General features: G+C 37.6%; 1 protein-coding gene across 1 annotated transcript in view; it reads left to right on the top strand.

Annotated features, from left to right (window-relative positions):
• KLHL7 (kelch like family member 7) overlaps window positions 1-17,447 on the top strand; it is a gene marked incomplete at both ends in the record, with an annotated part of 61,983 nt that overhangs the window by 18,454 nt on the left and 26,082 nt on the right. The window contains 6 exons of the mRNA XM_084229686.1: window positions 94-196; window positions 1,358-1,451; window positions 1,722-1,846; window positions 3,823-3,998; window positions 6,402-6,576; window positions 14,236-14,378. Of these exons, the coding sequence (XP_084085812.1) occupies window positions 94-196; window positions 1,358-1,451; window positions 1,722-1,846; window positions 3,823-3,998; window positions 6,402-6,576; window positions 14,236-14,378 (816 nt within the window). The remainder of the gene's footprint in view (window positions 1-93; window positions 197-1,357; window positions 1,452-1,721; window positions 1,847-3,822; window positions 3,999-6,401; window positions 6,577-14,235; window positions 14,379-17,447) is intronic.

Genomic DNA, 17,447 nt, shown 5'->3' on the forward strand with positions numbered 1-17,447 from the left:
ATTACTCCACCTCCCCTGCCCCCCACCTTTAGTTTGTATGTTTGTTAAGCTAGGCTCAGTGAACCCCTTGTAATTTCTTTTTTTCTTTATCAGAAAACATTGTGTGATGTGATCCTTATGGTCCAGGAAAGAAAGATACCTGCTCATCGTGTTGTTCTTGCTGCAGCCAGTCATTTTTTTAACTTAATGTTCACAAGTAAGTATTTTAAGGTAAAACATATCATTGTTTTTTCTATGAGGATGGGTTTAGGCATGAATGAAAATAGGCCCTTTTCCTAGTTTTTAGAAAAAACAGTAATGATGATGACTGATCAAAAGACAAATGTCCTTTTATTATCTCTAAAGGCCAGATGTCTTTAGGTAGAGTTATAGCTTCTACTGAATGCCTGGTGGTTTTTCCCTTAACCTCAGGTGGAAAAGCAAAAGAACAGTTACATCATATTATGATTTTTTAGCAAATTTAAATAAAAGTGAAAAATGAGACATAGCATATTATATTAGAAAGAGCCCTAGATTTGGAACTGAAAAACTAAGTCCAATGTTGCTTTCTCATCTTAGTACTGTTTTATGAGCTAAATCAGGTTGTTTAATGGATCTGCCTCAAGTTTTCTCTTTGATATTCTGACTCCTTACTAGGGTTTTAGAGAAAAATGGAGCTTTACAAGCTCTAGGTAACTCTGCATAAAATTACCATTGTTCTCATAAGTTTGTTCTAGTGACCTCAGAGGCATTTTGCCAATAGCAAATGAGTGCTACTAAGTTATTTTAGGAGTTGGGAAATACTAAATCTAGCTTTATATCTTTGTTCACTTGGACTTTTTTTAAGTACAGTAATTCAACAATTAGATTTAAGATTGATTATTTTAATTAAGGCACACTTCAACTGTGAAGAGTTTTGTATTTATTATAAAAATAATGTCCTTTCGGGCCTCCCCGGTGGCGCAGCGGTTGAGCGCTGGGTTGCGAGGCTGCCCGCGGCCTCTACAGCGCCGGTTCTATCCCCGGCTGCTCCCCGGCCACCGGAGGAGGGTCCCACATGGCGCGCAGACCCCTCCCTGCCGCCCGCTGCTCCCCTCAGCAGTGTACTTAGGTCCTTCTGCCTGCTCTGCTCCGCGCTCTGGCTCTGGTGAATTCTCTCGCCCTCCCACGCTTCTGACTGTACCCAGTGCTTGTATAAATAAAATAAAAAATAAAAATAAATCTTTAAAAAAAAATAATATAAAATAATGTCCTTTCTGAGATATTTTCTTCCAGAGATATTTGTCCTATTATTCTTTTCCATATTTAACATGGCCCAGAATATTCTTTCAGTTAAAGTTGTGGTAGTACTCATGCCATTTATGTTTCTTCATTTTAGCTAACATGCTTGAATCAAAGTCCTTTGAAGTTGAACTCAAAGATGCTGAGCCTGACATTATTGAACAACTTGTGGAATTTGCTTATACTGCTAGGTAAGTCAAGAAGGCTCATTTCTGTTGTTGAGGAGTAAGATTGGGTTCTGTCATGGCAAAGCATTGTTGTAACTAATGTGCTCCAAATTCTTCATAGTTAAAAATTACAAGGGTGGAGACATTTGAGGATCGTGTGCCATACTAACTCAAGAACTGAGAAGTGGTTTACTTTTTTGTTTAACTAGGGACTAGTAAGGATATATTCTGTAATAGCATTTCTTAAATAATAAAAAATTATAGGAAACTAATGACACTTTAACTTAATTACAGAATTTCTGTGAATAGCAACAATGTTCAGTCTTTGTTAGATGCAGCAAACCAGTACCAGATTGAACCTGTGAAGAAAATGTGTGTTGATTTTTTGAAAGAACAAGTTGATGCCTCAAATTGTCTTGGTAAGAGATCAGATCTTTTTAAATCTTTAAAGTATAATAAAGAAAAGAAGCATGGTTTTAAGTGTCCTCATTTAATCTTAAAAACATTGTCCACTAGAAATTCTTCTAGCAATAATATTAGAAGGATCTTAGGGGAGATGTATATTACTGTGGGCAATAAGTCCAGTTAGTTCTGAATCAATATTTCCAAGATACAAAATAGCTTGAATAAAACGTTTTCAGTCTTCATGTATTTGGGACTAGAAGTAAGCATTTCTGGTAGTGGTGTCATAATATATGATAACTTAAACATGAATGTTTACCTTTGTTGAAGCACTTAATTGCCATAGTCTATCACAGATGACGAAACTGAGGTTATATAACTGGCCTTAGGTCACAGAACTAGTATGTGGAGAAGATGGGATTGGAATTCAAATAATCTTATAAACTACTATACCATGCTACCTCATTACATTGTCAAATATGTGAACTGTTTAATACTAGAAACTTAAAAAAAAATCCTAGTCTGTAAATTAAGATACTAATTAAACGACTTCTGTATGTAGCACTCCACTTTAAATGTAATAATATTTTAAAAAACATACTATTAATAATGTGATTATGTTTGGTGTCAGAAAAAGCAGAGAAAGTTGGTCAGAGTATAATATGCTTTTCAATCTGAGATGATCCTTAGTGGCACATGAATGAATGCATTTGTAATTACATTTTTCTATCCTTGCTTTGATTCAGAGGGTAAGAGGATCAGGGTAAGAGTGCTAGGAAACAGAAAGAAACACAAAGTGGAATTGAGAATAGAGGGAGAGACCTGAGAATTCAACCAGTGCTAAAAATTTTCACCCAGGGGAGAAATAGGGATGCTGATGACAGGACGACAAAGGCTAGAGCGAAGGGCTTATGAAGAAGGCTTGAGAAATTTTGCAAGCTTCCCCTGTTTGTGATTTTGTAGGCTCCTCTCCTACTGGAAGCTCATTACTTTGTCTAGCACACACCCCCGCTGTGAGTGCAGAGAAAAAGATATTGGAAGGCAGATGGGAAGGAAGCAGAAAGAAATCAGAGAGGTGGGGGTGAGGGAGATAAAAGCCAAGTAAAGGCATGAGAATGAAATTGTGCCTGTTATTGTGAAAAGGAATTAGGCAAGTTGGAGCAGGAGGGGAGATAGCTGTGCGGGTGAATATACTGATGATTTTTTTTTTGAAAAGGTAGCCCTGGGTCTACATAGGTAAGAGATCCCTATATTAAAAAATGAAAGCAAGCCTCTAACCCCATCTACATAAGAAAAACACTCTGGACTGAACCCCTTCACATCCCTGGGCCATAATTTGGAGCTCCATTTGTCAATAAGATTTATAGTCCTGAGATTTAAATTTATTTCCTCTTATTTAAATAAATCATCCCATAAATTTTTATTATAAAATGGTAATTACTTAAGTTTTTAGAAGATGATGACTTAAGTATATTTTCCTAACTTCCTAGCACTCTAAAGTTCCTATTGGGGTGATTCAACTAAAAAGGGAGTAAGTATAATGTACAAAGCATAGTGTGGAATCTGGAGCAAGTTTATGCTAAACATGTTTTAGACTTTGGGCTTTTGAAACCATGTAGGAGTTATACCTCTGGGTGCTTTCTGCCATCATCGATTACAAAGATGGGAGGAAGGACAGCCTAGCAGCCTGCAAGAGAGCCTGAATCTCTGGCAAAGATAGTTGAGCTAAGTGTAGCCACTCAGTACCCAGGCAACTTGCTTTCTGTTTAGCATGGCTCTCTCTATGAGCAGATTGAATTCCTGTTTTCAGCATTTGTCAATTCTCTGTTGCTCAAAGCTTCCAATATTTAACTTCTACAAGTGATAAAACAGCCCATGACAGCCGAATTTTTGAAAGTCAGTCTAATTTTCCTGAAATCGTAGTTTATATTGAATGATACTTGGGTTTTTTCAAACCTGATGTTCTATTCTTTTATATTCTTTCTGTGTTTAGGTATAAGTGTGCTAGCAGAGTGTCTGGACTGTCCTGAATTGAAAGCAACTGCAGATGACTTTATCCATCAGCATTTTACTGAAGTTTACAAAACTGATGAATTTCTACAACTTGATGTTAAGCGAGTCACACATCTTCTCAACCAGGATACTCTGACTGTGAGAGCTGAGGATCAGGTGACTAAATTACATTCTTGTATTTTTCCTAGTAAAAATGTCATTAATTTTTTCTACCTCATGTTTGGATGCAGTGCAAAGAAAAGAATCATATTAGGATAGAATGTGTTCTTTGTATTCCAAAGTCTGTTTCATAGGCAGAGTAATTCTTGAGTGTTTATAGGGTATTTGAGAGATAGGCCACGTGGTAAAGCTAAAGCCATTGGGTACTCTGGTAGGCAAAACAATGCCTTCATGTCTGAATCCTTTAAATATGTTATAAGGCAAATGGGACTTTAAGGATGTGGTTAAGTTGAGGATCTTGGGATGAGATTATTCTGGTGTGCCCTGCATATTCATAAGTGTCTTTAAATGTGGAAGAAAGAGACAGAAGCGTCAGTGTCAGAAACATACAGTGTGAGAAAGACTTACTTGACTTGACCAGCCAGGGCTGTCTTAGAAGATGGAGGAAGGGGCTACCAGCCAAGGATTGCCTGTTGCTGTTAGATATTGGAAAAGGAAAGGAGATGGTTTCTCTAAAGCCTTCAGTCAATCTGCTGACATTGAATTTAGCTAACTGTCACCCATTTTGGATTCTCACCTCCAAAACTGTCAGGTAAATTGTCAGAGGTAGAAGTCTAGTGGGGGTAGAGGGACACTTTGATATGCAGACATTCACTTAACCCCTATTCACAGTCACACATCCTTTTCTATATTATAATCCACTAAGTTTGTGATGATTTGTTATACTAACAATAGGAAACTATTAAAGGTAGTGTAAGATTGTAGGCTCTGAGTTACTTTTGTTATAAAGATAAAAGATTTGCAATGAATCATGTTCTTTTGCCCAGCCAATATTCTTCATGGCCCAGAGTATCAGTTTGCAAACTGGTAGGTCAGAACTAAAGGAACTGACTAGGCAAAAACAAAACAAAACAAAACAAAACAAAACAAAAAACCTCACTTCCCATGGTCAAAACTAATAGGCTTATATGCAGTATGGAAAAGGAAGAAAAAGTAACGTTAGACTGAAGAAATCTGATGAACACTACTTACAGGTTAACATTATCCTTGAAAAATGCAGGTTGATTAACGTGCACCTTGTATATAATGTAGTGAGATTGACATGTCATCTCTGTGGTCTTCCTCCCCAAAACTATCACCTTTGTCTGATCTTGAGTAAAACATCAGACAAACCCGAATTGAGGGACATTTTACAGAACTCAAAACTGTCAACACAAACATGCAAAAGGTCATCAAAAACAAAAAAATATTAAGAAAGTGTAATAGTTTAGAAGAGCCTAAGGTGACAAAATGACTAAATATAATGTAGTAGCTCTACAGGATTGTGGGACAGAAAAGAATATTAGGTAATTAGTTAATAATAATGTGTCTGTATTAGTTTCTATCCTGCTAATGTAACATCTCAACAATTGTGTGCAGGGTACATGGGAACTCTGCACTATCTTTGCAACTTTCCTATAAATCTAAAACTATTCTTAAAATAAGCATCTAAAAAATAGACCAGGTCCCACAGAAAACTAACTCCTAAGAATAAGAATTTAGGCCTTATTAACACCAACCGAAAATTAATTTAACTAGCTCAAATATGTGTATAGATGTGTATGCAAAGGAAGTATAATAGGTTTTTTTTTCAGTGTGTTTAGACTAATGGTTTATAAATCTAATTATGTTAATAAAGTTGGACTTGTTTGGTATAGCTAAATGGTATGATACTATTTTGGAAGATATTTTTATATTTGTATAGAAATTATACTATAATTTTTTAAAGATTTATTTATGTATGCAGAACTGGGGTGTAGGCCAGAGGTGTGGGGGTAAGAGGATTTACCAAAGACAGAATGGGAAGCGGAACAGGCAGATGTACTGAAATACACTGCTGAAAGGAGCAGTGAGCCCAACAGGAGTGGTCTGCTGTGCCATATTGTTTAGTTCCCTGGCCAGGGATCTAACTCATGCCGCAGTGGCTGGGAATAGCTTCATAGTGCCACCAAGGAGGCCCTATAATTTATTTTTTTAATATGGTATTTTTATATCTTAAAGTTTCTGCAAAGTAGGTAAGTCTATTCATAATTCAGGAATATTAAGTCTTATATCTCCTGAAAAGGAAACTATTGTTTTTAAAAAAATAACAAATTCCACATTCTTCCTGTCATTACATTATATAATAGTAATTAGATTTAAAATAATACTACCTACAAGAATCAGCAGAGCAGTATATTAACTATTCTAAAGTATAACCAAGTGTTGGGGGGTAGGTGAATTAAAGTAGATATCTGAATAAAATATTGAGAATAAGTGACTTCATGATATTTGCCCCTTCAGTAAGAAAGTAAATAAATATCAGTAATTGGAAATACTGCTGCCATCTAAAGTTGCTCTGCTGTTTTTTTTCTCCCTTAGGTTTATGATGCTGCGGTCAGGTGGTTGAAATATGATGAACCTAATCGCCAGCCATTTATGGTTGATATACTTGCTAAAGTCAGGTTTCCTCTTATATCAAAGAATTTTTTAAGTAAAACAGTACAAGCTGAACCACTTATTCAAGACAATCCTGAATGCCTTAAGATGGTGATAAGTAAGTTGCCTTAATATCCATTTATAACCTCGTCTTATAACCTGCTTCTCTTGGCTTAAAACTCTTTAGAATGGATCAGACTCAATAGCCAGGGAGAAACATTCAAGACTTTGCTCTTCCAGATAATTAATACATTGAGGTTCTCTGCTCATCAATTGAGGTTCTCCGGTATAGGCATGTATGTGATAGAAGGTAAAAATTACTTATCTTTTTCTCCTTTTGTATATATGGTAGCTTTCTTGTACTTTATTTCTAGTGTTTTCTTTTTTATTTTATTTAGGTAAATAGTATACTATACTGTAATTAAATTTTATTTCCTAAACAGCTTTTTTTTATGGGGGGTGGGGAGGCCTGAAGCTAATAATTGACACATTTCTTTTTCATTTACTTGTTTTTCGTGACTTATAGGTTAAGCCCCAACCCTTAATACCGCTGTAAAAAATGCCACTTAATAAAATTGTGTATACATTAAACTATCTGTTGCGCCTTTTTTTTGTATTTCATAGAAATATCTTCTTAGAACTTTCTTTCTGACTATTCATTAGGAACGATTTGCTCTCTTGGCCTCAGATACAGTTTTTGTCCTAGAATTTCCTATCTCTGCTATCCCAGGATGTCCTTTCACTACTCTGTTATGTTGATCTCCTCTACTCCTAGACCCAGGTCTTCCCCTTTCTTAATTTTCACTTTTTAATGGAAAACATCCCCTGAAAGTTTCCTGAGAAAGAGTATGTGATCAGTAAATATTTGGAGACTTGACAAGTCTCATGTCTTTATATTACCACAAAATTGTTGAAGAATAGTTAAATTGATCATAGAATTATGTTGAAAATATTTTTTAGTTAGAATTTTAAAGGCATTGCCCTATTATTTACTAGTATCCAATGTTTGGGAAATCTGATCCTTTGATTTACTTTATTCCTCACTGAAAGCATTTAAGATCTGTTTTTAATTCCTGAAGTTTTCAGTTTGCAATACCATAGCTCGATGTGCATCATTTTAAAAATAAATTTTGTTAGGCACTCTCTGTCTTTTCAGAAATAGATTTCTCAGTTCTCTATTATTGGTATTGTGATTCTCTAACAATGAGTCTCTAATCTTTTCTTGTCTCATTATCCATTTTACCTCTTGATTCAGTCTTCTAGGAGATAGCCTTAATTTTTCTTTTAACACCTATTTTATCTATTATTTTTAAATTTTGTTAACTTTTACATAGTCTCTAATTACTTATTTCATGGCTATAATATCATTCTACAGTAGTCTATAATAATGCCTTTGAAGTTTTCTTACATTGTCTGCGTTTTCTGTATTACCTTTGATTTTTTTCCATTTTTGTTGTTTGAAAGCTTTTCTTAATGTTTGATTTCATCTGTGAATCATTTATAAAAGTAAATTACTTTTTTTTTAAAGATTTGTTTTTATTTTTACAAGAACAGGGGTACAGGCCAGAGGCATGGGAGGGTAAGAGGATTCACCAGAGACAGAGCGGGGAACAGAACAGGCAGACGGACCGAAGACACTGCTGAGGGGAGCAGCAGGCGAGAGAGGAGAGGTCTGCTGCGCCATTTGGGAATCTCCCTGGCCAGCCGGGAATCTAACCCACTGTGCCACCAGAAAGGCCCAAAAGTAAATTACTATTAAACCAATAGATAAGGTTTATGTGTGAAAGGGCTTCTCAGGTCTTGAGGCTGAACTATAGGGTAGGGTAATCAAAGTAGCTAGACATTTTACTTGGAAACTCCCAAATGTCAGTATTTATAAATATTTTATTTTCCCAGGTAGTTAGGTAGAGGCACTGGAGAAACTGGGTGACATTTTGATATGTAGGCTTTGACTTAATCCCAGTTGTCAATTTTACTCACTTGTCTATGTTATTCCCTAGGTCTGGAACATCTGTAGTGTAGTATCTATGAAGACCAGTTCTCCAGTCTTTTACCATGGAGAAGGCAGAGCAGGTGCTTGACTCTGCAGTCAGAAAAGGAAAGCTGGTAGTTCAACTGTTGCTTATTCAGAATTTTAGTGTTTTCTTATCTCACTCCCACTTTCTTGGGTATTTTCTGTCTGCAATTATGAGTCTTTCCAGGCTTCTGCGGGGTAATTTGCAGTCTCATTGGTGTCTCTTCAACAACTATTTAGGTTTAGCTTTCTACTAGCTGGCCTCATTAACTGTGTATCAGGATTACAGATCTTCAAATACTGTCAAAGGTAGAGATTGTATTTGCTTCCTTGTAGCATGGGGATGGCTTTCAAGAGGAAAGGACTTTAAAACAGCACATCTAGTCTCACATTTTTATATTGTTAAATCTTGTGATAAATAGCAGTCTTGTCTGTTTCTTACTTTAACACGGACATACATTTAGTTCTCACTAAGAGGCATGGACCTAGTTGGGTATAAGTATTGGGTACAATGTATGTGTGATTGGAGTGAATGGAAGTTGGCTATAATTTAAAAAGTGCTTTTGTTTTCCTAAAATTTACATAAACTTATTTCTAGTAGACACTTATAAAAATTATTGCTTTTTTCTGAGAGTTTGAGGATTTGGGCAATTATGCTGTAGTGTTATTTTAATTTTTAGTATGTGTATTAAAGCTGTACAAAAAGGTATAAAGAATAATAATATAAACACTCATGAACTCATCTAACACTTAAGAAGTTGATACAAAAAAGAAGTATGCAATGTACCACTCTCTACTATTTTTTTTAAAGATTTATTTTTATTTATTTATACATAGAAGAACTGGGTGTAGGCAAGAGGTGTGGGGGGTGAGAGGATTCACTGGAGACAAAGTAGGGAGCAGAACAGGCAGGTCTACTGAAATACACTACTGAGGGGAGCAGCAGGTGAGACAGGAGAGGTCTGCTGCACCATATTTAGGTTAGCTCCCTGCCCGGGTATCAAACTCATGCTGCAGTGGCTGGTGATAGCTTGATAGTGCTGAGACTTTAACCCCTGTGCCACCAGGGAGGCCCTGTCAATTTGTCTTATTTCTCTATTATCCATATAAGAATGAAATCATCCAGTATTTGTTCTCTTGATGTATTTCACTTAGCATAATCCCCTCCAATTCCATCTGTGTTGTCACAAATGGAAAGATAACATCTTTTTAAATAACTGAGTAGTATTCCATTGTGGATATCCACCACATCCTCCTGATGCATTCAACTCTTTGGTCACTTAGGTTGTTTCCATATCTTGACTATTGTAAATAGTGCTGCAATGAACATAAGAGTGCAAATATCCCTTTGAGTTATTGTTTTTGTATTCTTCAGGTAGATACCTAGAGTGGAATTGCTGGGTCATATGGCAGATCCCTTTCTAATCTTTTGAGGAACTACTGTATTTTTTTCCATAGGAACTGGAACAGTATACATTTCCACCAATTGTGCAAGGGGTTCCCTTTTTCTCTATACCCTTGCCAGCACGTGTTGTTTCTGGTCTTTTGCTATAGGTCATTCTCATGGGTGTGAGGTGGGATCTCATGGTTTTGATTTGCATTTCTTGATGGTAAGTGATGATAAACACCAGGGAGGCCCATTTTCTTTGTCTTTTTTTTTAAGTAAGGAAATTGGGTTGTTCTAAAATTCCTTGACTAGTCATAAGCAGCTGAGATTCTTCAGGCTTTGGGGACAAGGCAAGAACTAAATGCAGGGAAGAAGACCTCCAACCTCCTTTCTTTAAATGGTCAGTTAACCTTCTTTTCATCTGATTCAGTGCTGCCTTTGGGGGGAGGGGGACGGTGAACTAGAAAAATATTAAAGTAAAAAATTTAATAACTAAAATATAATGAGTTATAAAATAAAACTGAAGAACACAGTCACCTCCAAGGACTATGATAGGGTGGTCCCCAGGAAAAGGGAAAGTTCCAGGTTCCCTATCCCACCCAGGGTGGGTGGAGCTGAGCAGGGAGGAGAAGCTGGAGAGGAGACTGGGGAAGGAAGGAAGAAAGATGGAGAACAAAAAGGAGACCTGGAGGAGGCTCATGGAGCAGAGAGACATGTGAAGAAGCTGCACTTGCTTCTTGGTCCTGGACTGGTTGAAACAGATGAGGGTGAGAGACCCGTGGGAAGGTTAACAATGACAGCATTGATCCTGATTTTGATTTGCTCTTTTCCTTCCAGACTTGTCTGGCTATTTCTGATCTTTTTCTATGGGTTCCCACCAGAAGGTGCCTTAGGCCCTGCTATGGGCCAATCCTGTTTGGCTGGACATTTACCCATGAGGGGACGGGTAACTTGGGTGATTGATTTGAAAACTATATTCTTCCCCTTTTCTGTATTGCACACTAATTGTATTAAAGTTCCTTTCCATTGAAAGTCTTACTCGCTAAAGTATGTTTTGTCTTGATGTGTCGAATAACGAAACCTATTTAGGGAAGGCATGTTTGGGGGTTTTGGGCTCCCCTCTCCCTGTTCTGTAACAGTACCAGATCAAGTTTTTATTCAGAATTTACAAATGACAATAGCTAAGCTCAAAGGATTGATTCCCAAAGGAGTAAGCCTAAGGAGCACCTCAGAAAGATGCCAGAGTGTTTGTTGTCCCTAGCCCTATCCTCATGGAGAAAAAGCTTATCTGTGAAGGAGCCACAGCTCAAAGTCAGCCACTATTACCCTGTTTCCTGTTGCCTGGCAACTCTTCCCTCTTCTCTCTTGCCTTCCTGCTCCTTATTTTTTCTTGCTGATAGTATTATGTTCAAGATTCCAGCTTACCTGTGGCCTGTGTGGTGTTCTAGAGCAAACCCCAGAGTTTCTGATTTGGAAGATCTGGGGTAGTTTGCAATAATTGGGATTTCTAACAAATTTTTAGGTGTTGCTGCTCGGGGAACCACTGTCTTAGACCTAGTTTTGAGAAGATGAGGGACAAGGAAAGCAAATGACACTCCACAGGCTAGAGCCAGCCTTGAGCTAAAAAAAAAGTATGTAACAAGAACCATAAGTAGCCTACGAAACCTAAAATATTCACTATCTGACTATATAAAAAAAATTGCTGACCCCTGCCCTAGAGCCTTGGCTGCTGCTGCTGAAGTTTCTAGCTATTCTAATGCAGAGTGCTTGTACTCAAACTGAAATGGAAAGAAATGCTAAGTAATTGATACCTATTTTCATTCACTCAAAAACTGTTCTCCAAACCTGGTATTTTTTCTATCCCTCTTTATAAAGACCCAAGGCATTTTGAGAATTATTTTACTTTTGGATCAATGTACTACACATCATATACAATTCAAAAATGTATGAAAGGGTAGATAGTAAATCGTATCTCTTTCTGCTACCCCTGTTCTTAATTCTTCATCTCCTTATGCTGGAGGTTACTGTTGTTACCTTGTACATCTTTCCAGAGGTAGTCTTGAGTCTGCACACACTCACTCACTTATATACAAATTTTAAAAATACAAATGGTATTACATTCTATGTACTGTTCTACATCTTGCTTTTTTTTTCATTCCACATTATTTCTTAGAGATTATTCTGCATGTCCATATTACCCTTCCTCATTCTTCCTAACAGCCATATGGAATACCGTTTGTATGGAAGTGCCATAATTGTATGCACATACCATGCTTTTTGACCACTTTCCTGACTATGAACTTTAGGTCGATAAATTGCTGACAGGGGAATTACTTTTAAAGGTGTGTGCATTTGTAATTTTTGTGGATCACACTCTATTGCCCTCCAGATAGTTTGTGCCCATCCACATAATAGGAGTCCCTGCTTCCTATACCTTTATCATACCCTCTGTTCCAGACAGTTTGATCCGTCTATCTGATGAAGAAGTATGATTTTAACTACTATTTCTGTAATGAGAGCAATTAAGCATCTTTTAAGATTTGTTGGTAGTTCTTTTTTCTGTGAACTGAGTTCAGATACTTAATCTAATTTTCTGTTAGATTGCTGATCTTAAACTCATTAATTACTAGGGTATCGTTTGTATTTGTCTTTTATGTAATTTATAGATGTCTTAGACTGCCATTGTCTTTTCATCTTACCATGCAATAATTTACCTTAAAATTTTATGTAGTTAACTCTGAATTTCTTTTCATGGCTTCTGTGTTTTTTATCTCCTCTAAAGCTGCCCAATCTAGGCCTACTTTTTTAAAAAAAACTTTTCTATTTTTCTTTTTGTACATTTATAAGATTTTTTTCATACTTCAATATTCTGTTAATCTGGAATTTGCTTTAGAGTAAAATACATGATGCATGTACTTTTTTTTCCCTCCATATCATCTAAAACAGTTTAAAACAGTTTTAAAACAGTTTCTTATTGTTTGAATAGCCATTTACAAAACTAAGAAATTGCTGAAGGTGAAGGATTTTTTTTTTTCATATAAACTGCTTATTTATTAGCATTGGTATTGTGAGATAAATGGTTTCCAGTAAACATTGCTGAGCTGCAAGAAGGTGACAGAAGAAGGTAGGATTCACACAAATGAATGAGGGGGTGGGGTGGTTCTTATTCCACTCATTCCTACTATAAGCCCTCTTGTAAGAGAAGCCCTGGATCAGGCTAACGGTCATGTAGAACATTCTTTTGGTCTGCATGGCCACCCAGATCAAAGGTTCATGGCATAGGCTGTACATAGAACTTCTAGATCAAAAAGGGGGCAGTGAAACTGATGAAAAACACTGGGCATACCTGGCAACCTCCACAACTATCTTCCCTTCCTTGGTACTCCTATTCATATCAACAAAGCTCTCATTGAACTTAATGCACAGTTCAACATTTTCATCCATAGAGAGCCTCCTACAGGAGGCCTTTTCCTTCTTTCAAGGCCTCTGGCTACCAGAAAGTTTCTTGGCAAGCACCATACCAGGCAAGGGGTAGTCACACAGATTAACAAGACTGGAGAGAGTGTGGTCTTCACTCTTTACCATACTTACATGTGTTTGTACACAGACACATGTAGAAGTTGCCTACTTGCCTATTAGGCTAAATACTCTGGTAGCCAATATTCTGCCACTGTGCCTGCCCTCCCCTGTCTGCCATGGCCGCCCTTTATGCCCCAGCTGCCCGTGACCAGAAGAAAAAGGGGTCATTCTTAGATCACAATAGTTGTAAATCCTTGTTGCATTTGAGGATCAATGCTAAGGCTACACACCTAAAGGTTTTATGTACATCTGAATTACTTTGGGATTTTGTTAAATCTGTAGGTTCTGAGTTTGTAGATCTAAGGTAGCTTCTGGAATGTGGTATTTCTAACAAGCTCCTATATGTTGAAGCTGCTTGTCTTTGAGCCACGTTTCAAAGTGACAATACCAGTGCCTAAGCCCTATACCATATATTTTGATTTAATTGATCTGTGGTGGGACCTAGGTATAGTTTCACAACTTTCCTGGTGATTTTAATCTACAGTTAACATTGAGAACTGCTGAGTTAAGAGGTCTAAACTAATAATGACTATTTTGGTAGCTTTGGCTTGAAGAATCAGATAATAATTCAGTGATATGTAGTAAGTAGGTGTGGCAATCTTAGAATGGTGGTGATTGCTGAGAAAAATAAATTGATCAGGACTTGGTCCCTTGTACTTTTGCCTCTCTCCCTCATTCTTTCCTTGAATGCTACAGAGGGATAATAGGAAAAAGCTACAGAAATAGACCCCCCTATATCCTTTTCAAGCATTAAAATGCCTGAAGTTTTTGAAGAGTTGCCATGCATTTCTCTACAGGTGGAATGCGCTATCATCTGCTGTCTCCAGAGGATAGAGAAGAACTGGTAGAAGGCACAAGGCCTAGAAGAAAGAAACATGACTACCGCATAGCCCTATTTGGAGGCTCCCAACCACAGTCTTGTAGATATTTTAACCCAAAGGTAACTAATCTTTTTTTTTTTTTTAAGGCACTGAGGACATAGATACTCACCTATGATCAATAGTAAGAACTCGTGCCTTTTAGAGATGTTACAGTTTATGGTGTTCTTTCATATATGAAATAACAGTTATCATCTTTATTTTATACGTGAAGAAATTCAGGTTTAGATTTCATATGTTTCCATATTGCACTTGAGTACTACACAGTAACCACTGTCAAAGAAAATGGAAAGCTAATTATCCTGTCTTATTTTTATTAGCAACTCCTTGCCTTCATTGCCACTTCTTGCTTTCCTTAGGGATCATTTTCAATGAAAATCTGCTTTTGGAGATAGATGTGTTTTCTCTCTTTAGTGATTATGTTTAGTATAAAGTCATCTAGAAAATTTGGAAAACCTTGAAAACCACTAAGAAAAGAGATAAAATTTTAATCCTACCATCATTTCCAGTTTGCCAGTTTTAATTTGTATAAATATTATACAGATTGAGCCAGTAGAGCCTGAGTCATTGGCCTAGAAGAACAATTTTTTAAAAATAACTTATTAGTTGTTGCTTGTCTACTTGTATTTCTTCCCCTTGTTTCTTAGGCCTGTATTTTTTGCCTATGGAAGGGATAATACCATATTTTTCTGGTACAATATATATTGCTGAGGCAGAGCAAATGTAACCGTCCTAAAAGATAGCACCCCAAACTTGCAAGGTGATATCCATAAATGGTATTGACTCTTAAGTATATAGTGATCTACTTCATCATTTTATCAGCTCATTTTTATTTGATGATAGATACTTGATGAGTCCAGAGCATCCTATTGTCACCATGATACTTGTCTGATATTTGTGAAGTGGGTACTTGAAAGCATGCTCTGTAGTACTTTAGTGGTGATATACAAGGAATTTTTAATAACACACATGGTGGAGATGTAAAATGTGCAAAAGACAGGAAGAGCCAATCCAAATCCTCAAGAAGTAGCAATTCCAATGTGGGTAGAGTATTGCCCCTTCAGCAGTGCAGTGGTCCAAGTGTAGTTAACCTCTTATTAGGTAATTAACTGGTTTTCTGAAGAGAAGGTAACAAATCAAGGGCTTAGGCTTAGTCAATATTGCTGATAGAGTACACACTGGCTAGTAGTGGATAGTCACTTGGACCCTGTGAACAGGTTGTCCATTAGGACTTATATAACCACTGCCTTATGCAGCCTTTATCACTTCCGCTGTAGTCTTTAATAAACCCACTGAAGAAGCATCAGATTGTGGAAGGAACATATAGCTGGAATCCTGTCTACATGATTATTGGGAAACTTTCCTGCAGTTGGAACCACTCTGATAACAATGTATGTAAGACATGAGAATGTGTCCTTTCTGAAGGCCCATCTACATTATCTTTCCTCAAGTCAGCAATCTTTTAGGCTTATTTCAATTATACATCCATCTGGATAAACCATCACCTACTGTCTAAAAATGGACAAGAATTGACCTTAGGCTTTTCTTAGAATTCTGCCAAATCAGTATGTATTGGGGCGGGGGGGTGCGGGTTTGTGTGAGAGGGTTCACCAGAGACAGTAGGGAACAGAATAGACAGATTGACTGAAATACACTGCTGAGTGGAGCAGCAGGCAAGACAGGAGAGGTCTGCTGCGCCATGTAGCTTAGCTCCCTGACCAGGGATTGAACTTGTGCTGTAGTGGCTGCAGTAGCTTCATAGTGCTGAGACTTAACCCCTTGCACCAAGGGGAGGCCCTTGGGTAAGAGTTTTGATTAGCCTATACCACTGTGCTTTAGGTACCTCGATAAACCAGTCTTATGTTATATACCACATTATATGTTGAAAGCATGTTAGATCTGTCATGAGGTAGGTCAGGTAATATTATTTAAGATGAGTTAATGATATAGTCACCTAGTTTCCCTTGGTATTAGACATTTGCTATCTTATAGAATCTAGAGGCTAGCCAAGAACTATACTGAAAAAATGATACCTGCTGAAAGTAGTTTGGCCTTGCTCTAGCCCCCCAGAGGCATGTTCTGTAGTCATATTAGCACATTTCTCAAGCTGTATGCAGCATTCTAGTCAGCATCCTAGTGCAGCAATATCACAGGGTGGGGCTGCGCAGCCTAACCATGTACTACTGTAGGGTGCCCCATTTAGAAAGCTTTTCATGCTCCAAGTTTTACTTGCAGTTAGCAGTTTTTTGATTTAGCCAATAAAAGTGTAAAGGCAGGACACATGTCATTTTTAAGAGATGCTAAGGCCAGGGCCTCCCCTGTGGCGCAGCGGTTGAGCGCTGGGTTGCGAAGCTGCCAGCAGCCTCTGCAGCGCCATTTCAATCCCCGGCTGCTCCCCGGCCACCGGAGGAGGGTCCCACATGGCGCGCAGACTTCTCCTGCCGCCCACTGCTCCCCTCAGCAGTGTACCTCGGTCCTTCTGCCTGCTCTGCTCCCCGCTCTGGCTCTGGTGAATTCTCTCACCCTCCTGCGCTTCTGACTGCACCCAGTGCTTGTATAAATAAATAAAATAAATGAATAAAAATTAAAAAAAAAAAAGAGATGCTAAGGCCAGCAAGTTGTTCTTCATTTCTAAGGGGTAATAACGTGCTGTAGATTAGAGCTCAGCAGACTTTTTATATAAATGACCAGGTAGTATTTTCAGCTTTTTAGGCTAAGCAGTCAGCCATACTGCTCTACTCTGGTGCTACAGCAGGACAGCCATAAACAAGTGGGCATGACTGTGTTTCAGTAAAACTTTATTTATAAAAACACGTAGTGGCTGAATTTCATCTGCAGGACAATAGTTTGCCAGTCTTTATTTTAGACCCGTGGACAGCTATAGAGTTTAAAGTGACTGACACTGTACTCAGGATAATTTCTCTCATCCTGTCAAGCATTTGTCATACCAAGACACACAGGATTCTTTCCATTTCTTGTTCTCCAAACTGTTTAAGTATTATGTAATGTCAATGTCAGAGACCACCTTGTGGAATAAACCAGGGTTCCTGCAACTTAAATTATGGCATAAGCTAGAGAGTCAAGAGACCCTCAATATCAGGCCATGGAATTATTTTCTTTTCACTGCCAGT

The sequence above is a fragment of the Talpa europaea genome (genome assembly GCF_964194135.1).
Source record: "Talpa europaea genome assembly, chromosome: 3".
Lineage (NCBI taxonomy): Eukaryota > Metazoa > Chordata > Mammalia > Eulipotyphla > Talpidae > Talpa > Talpa europaea.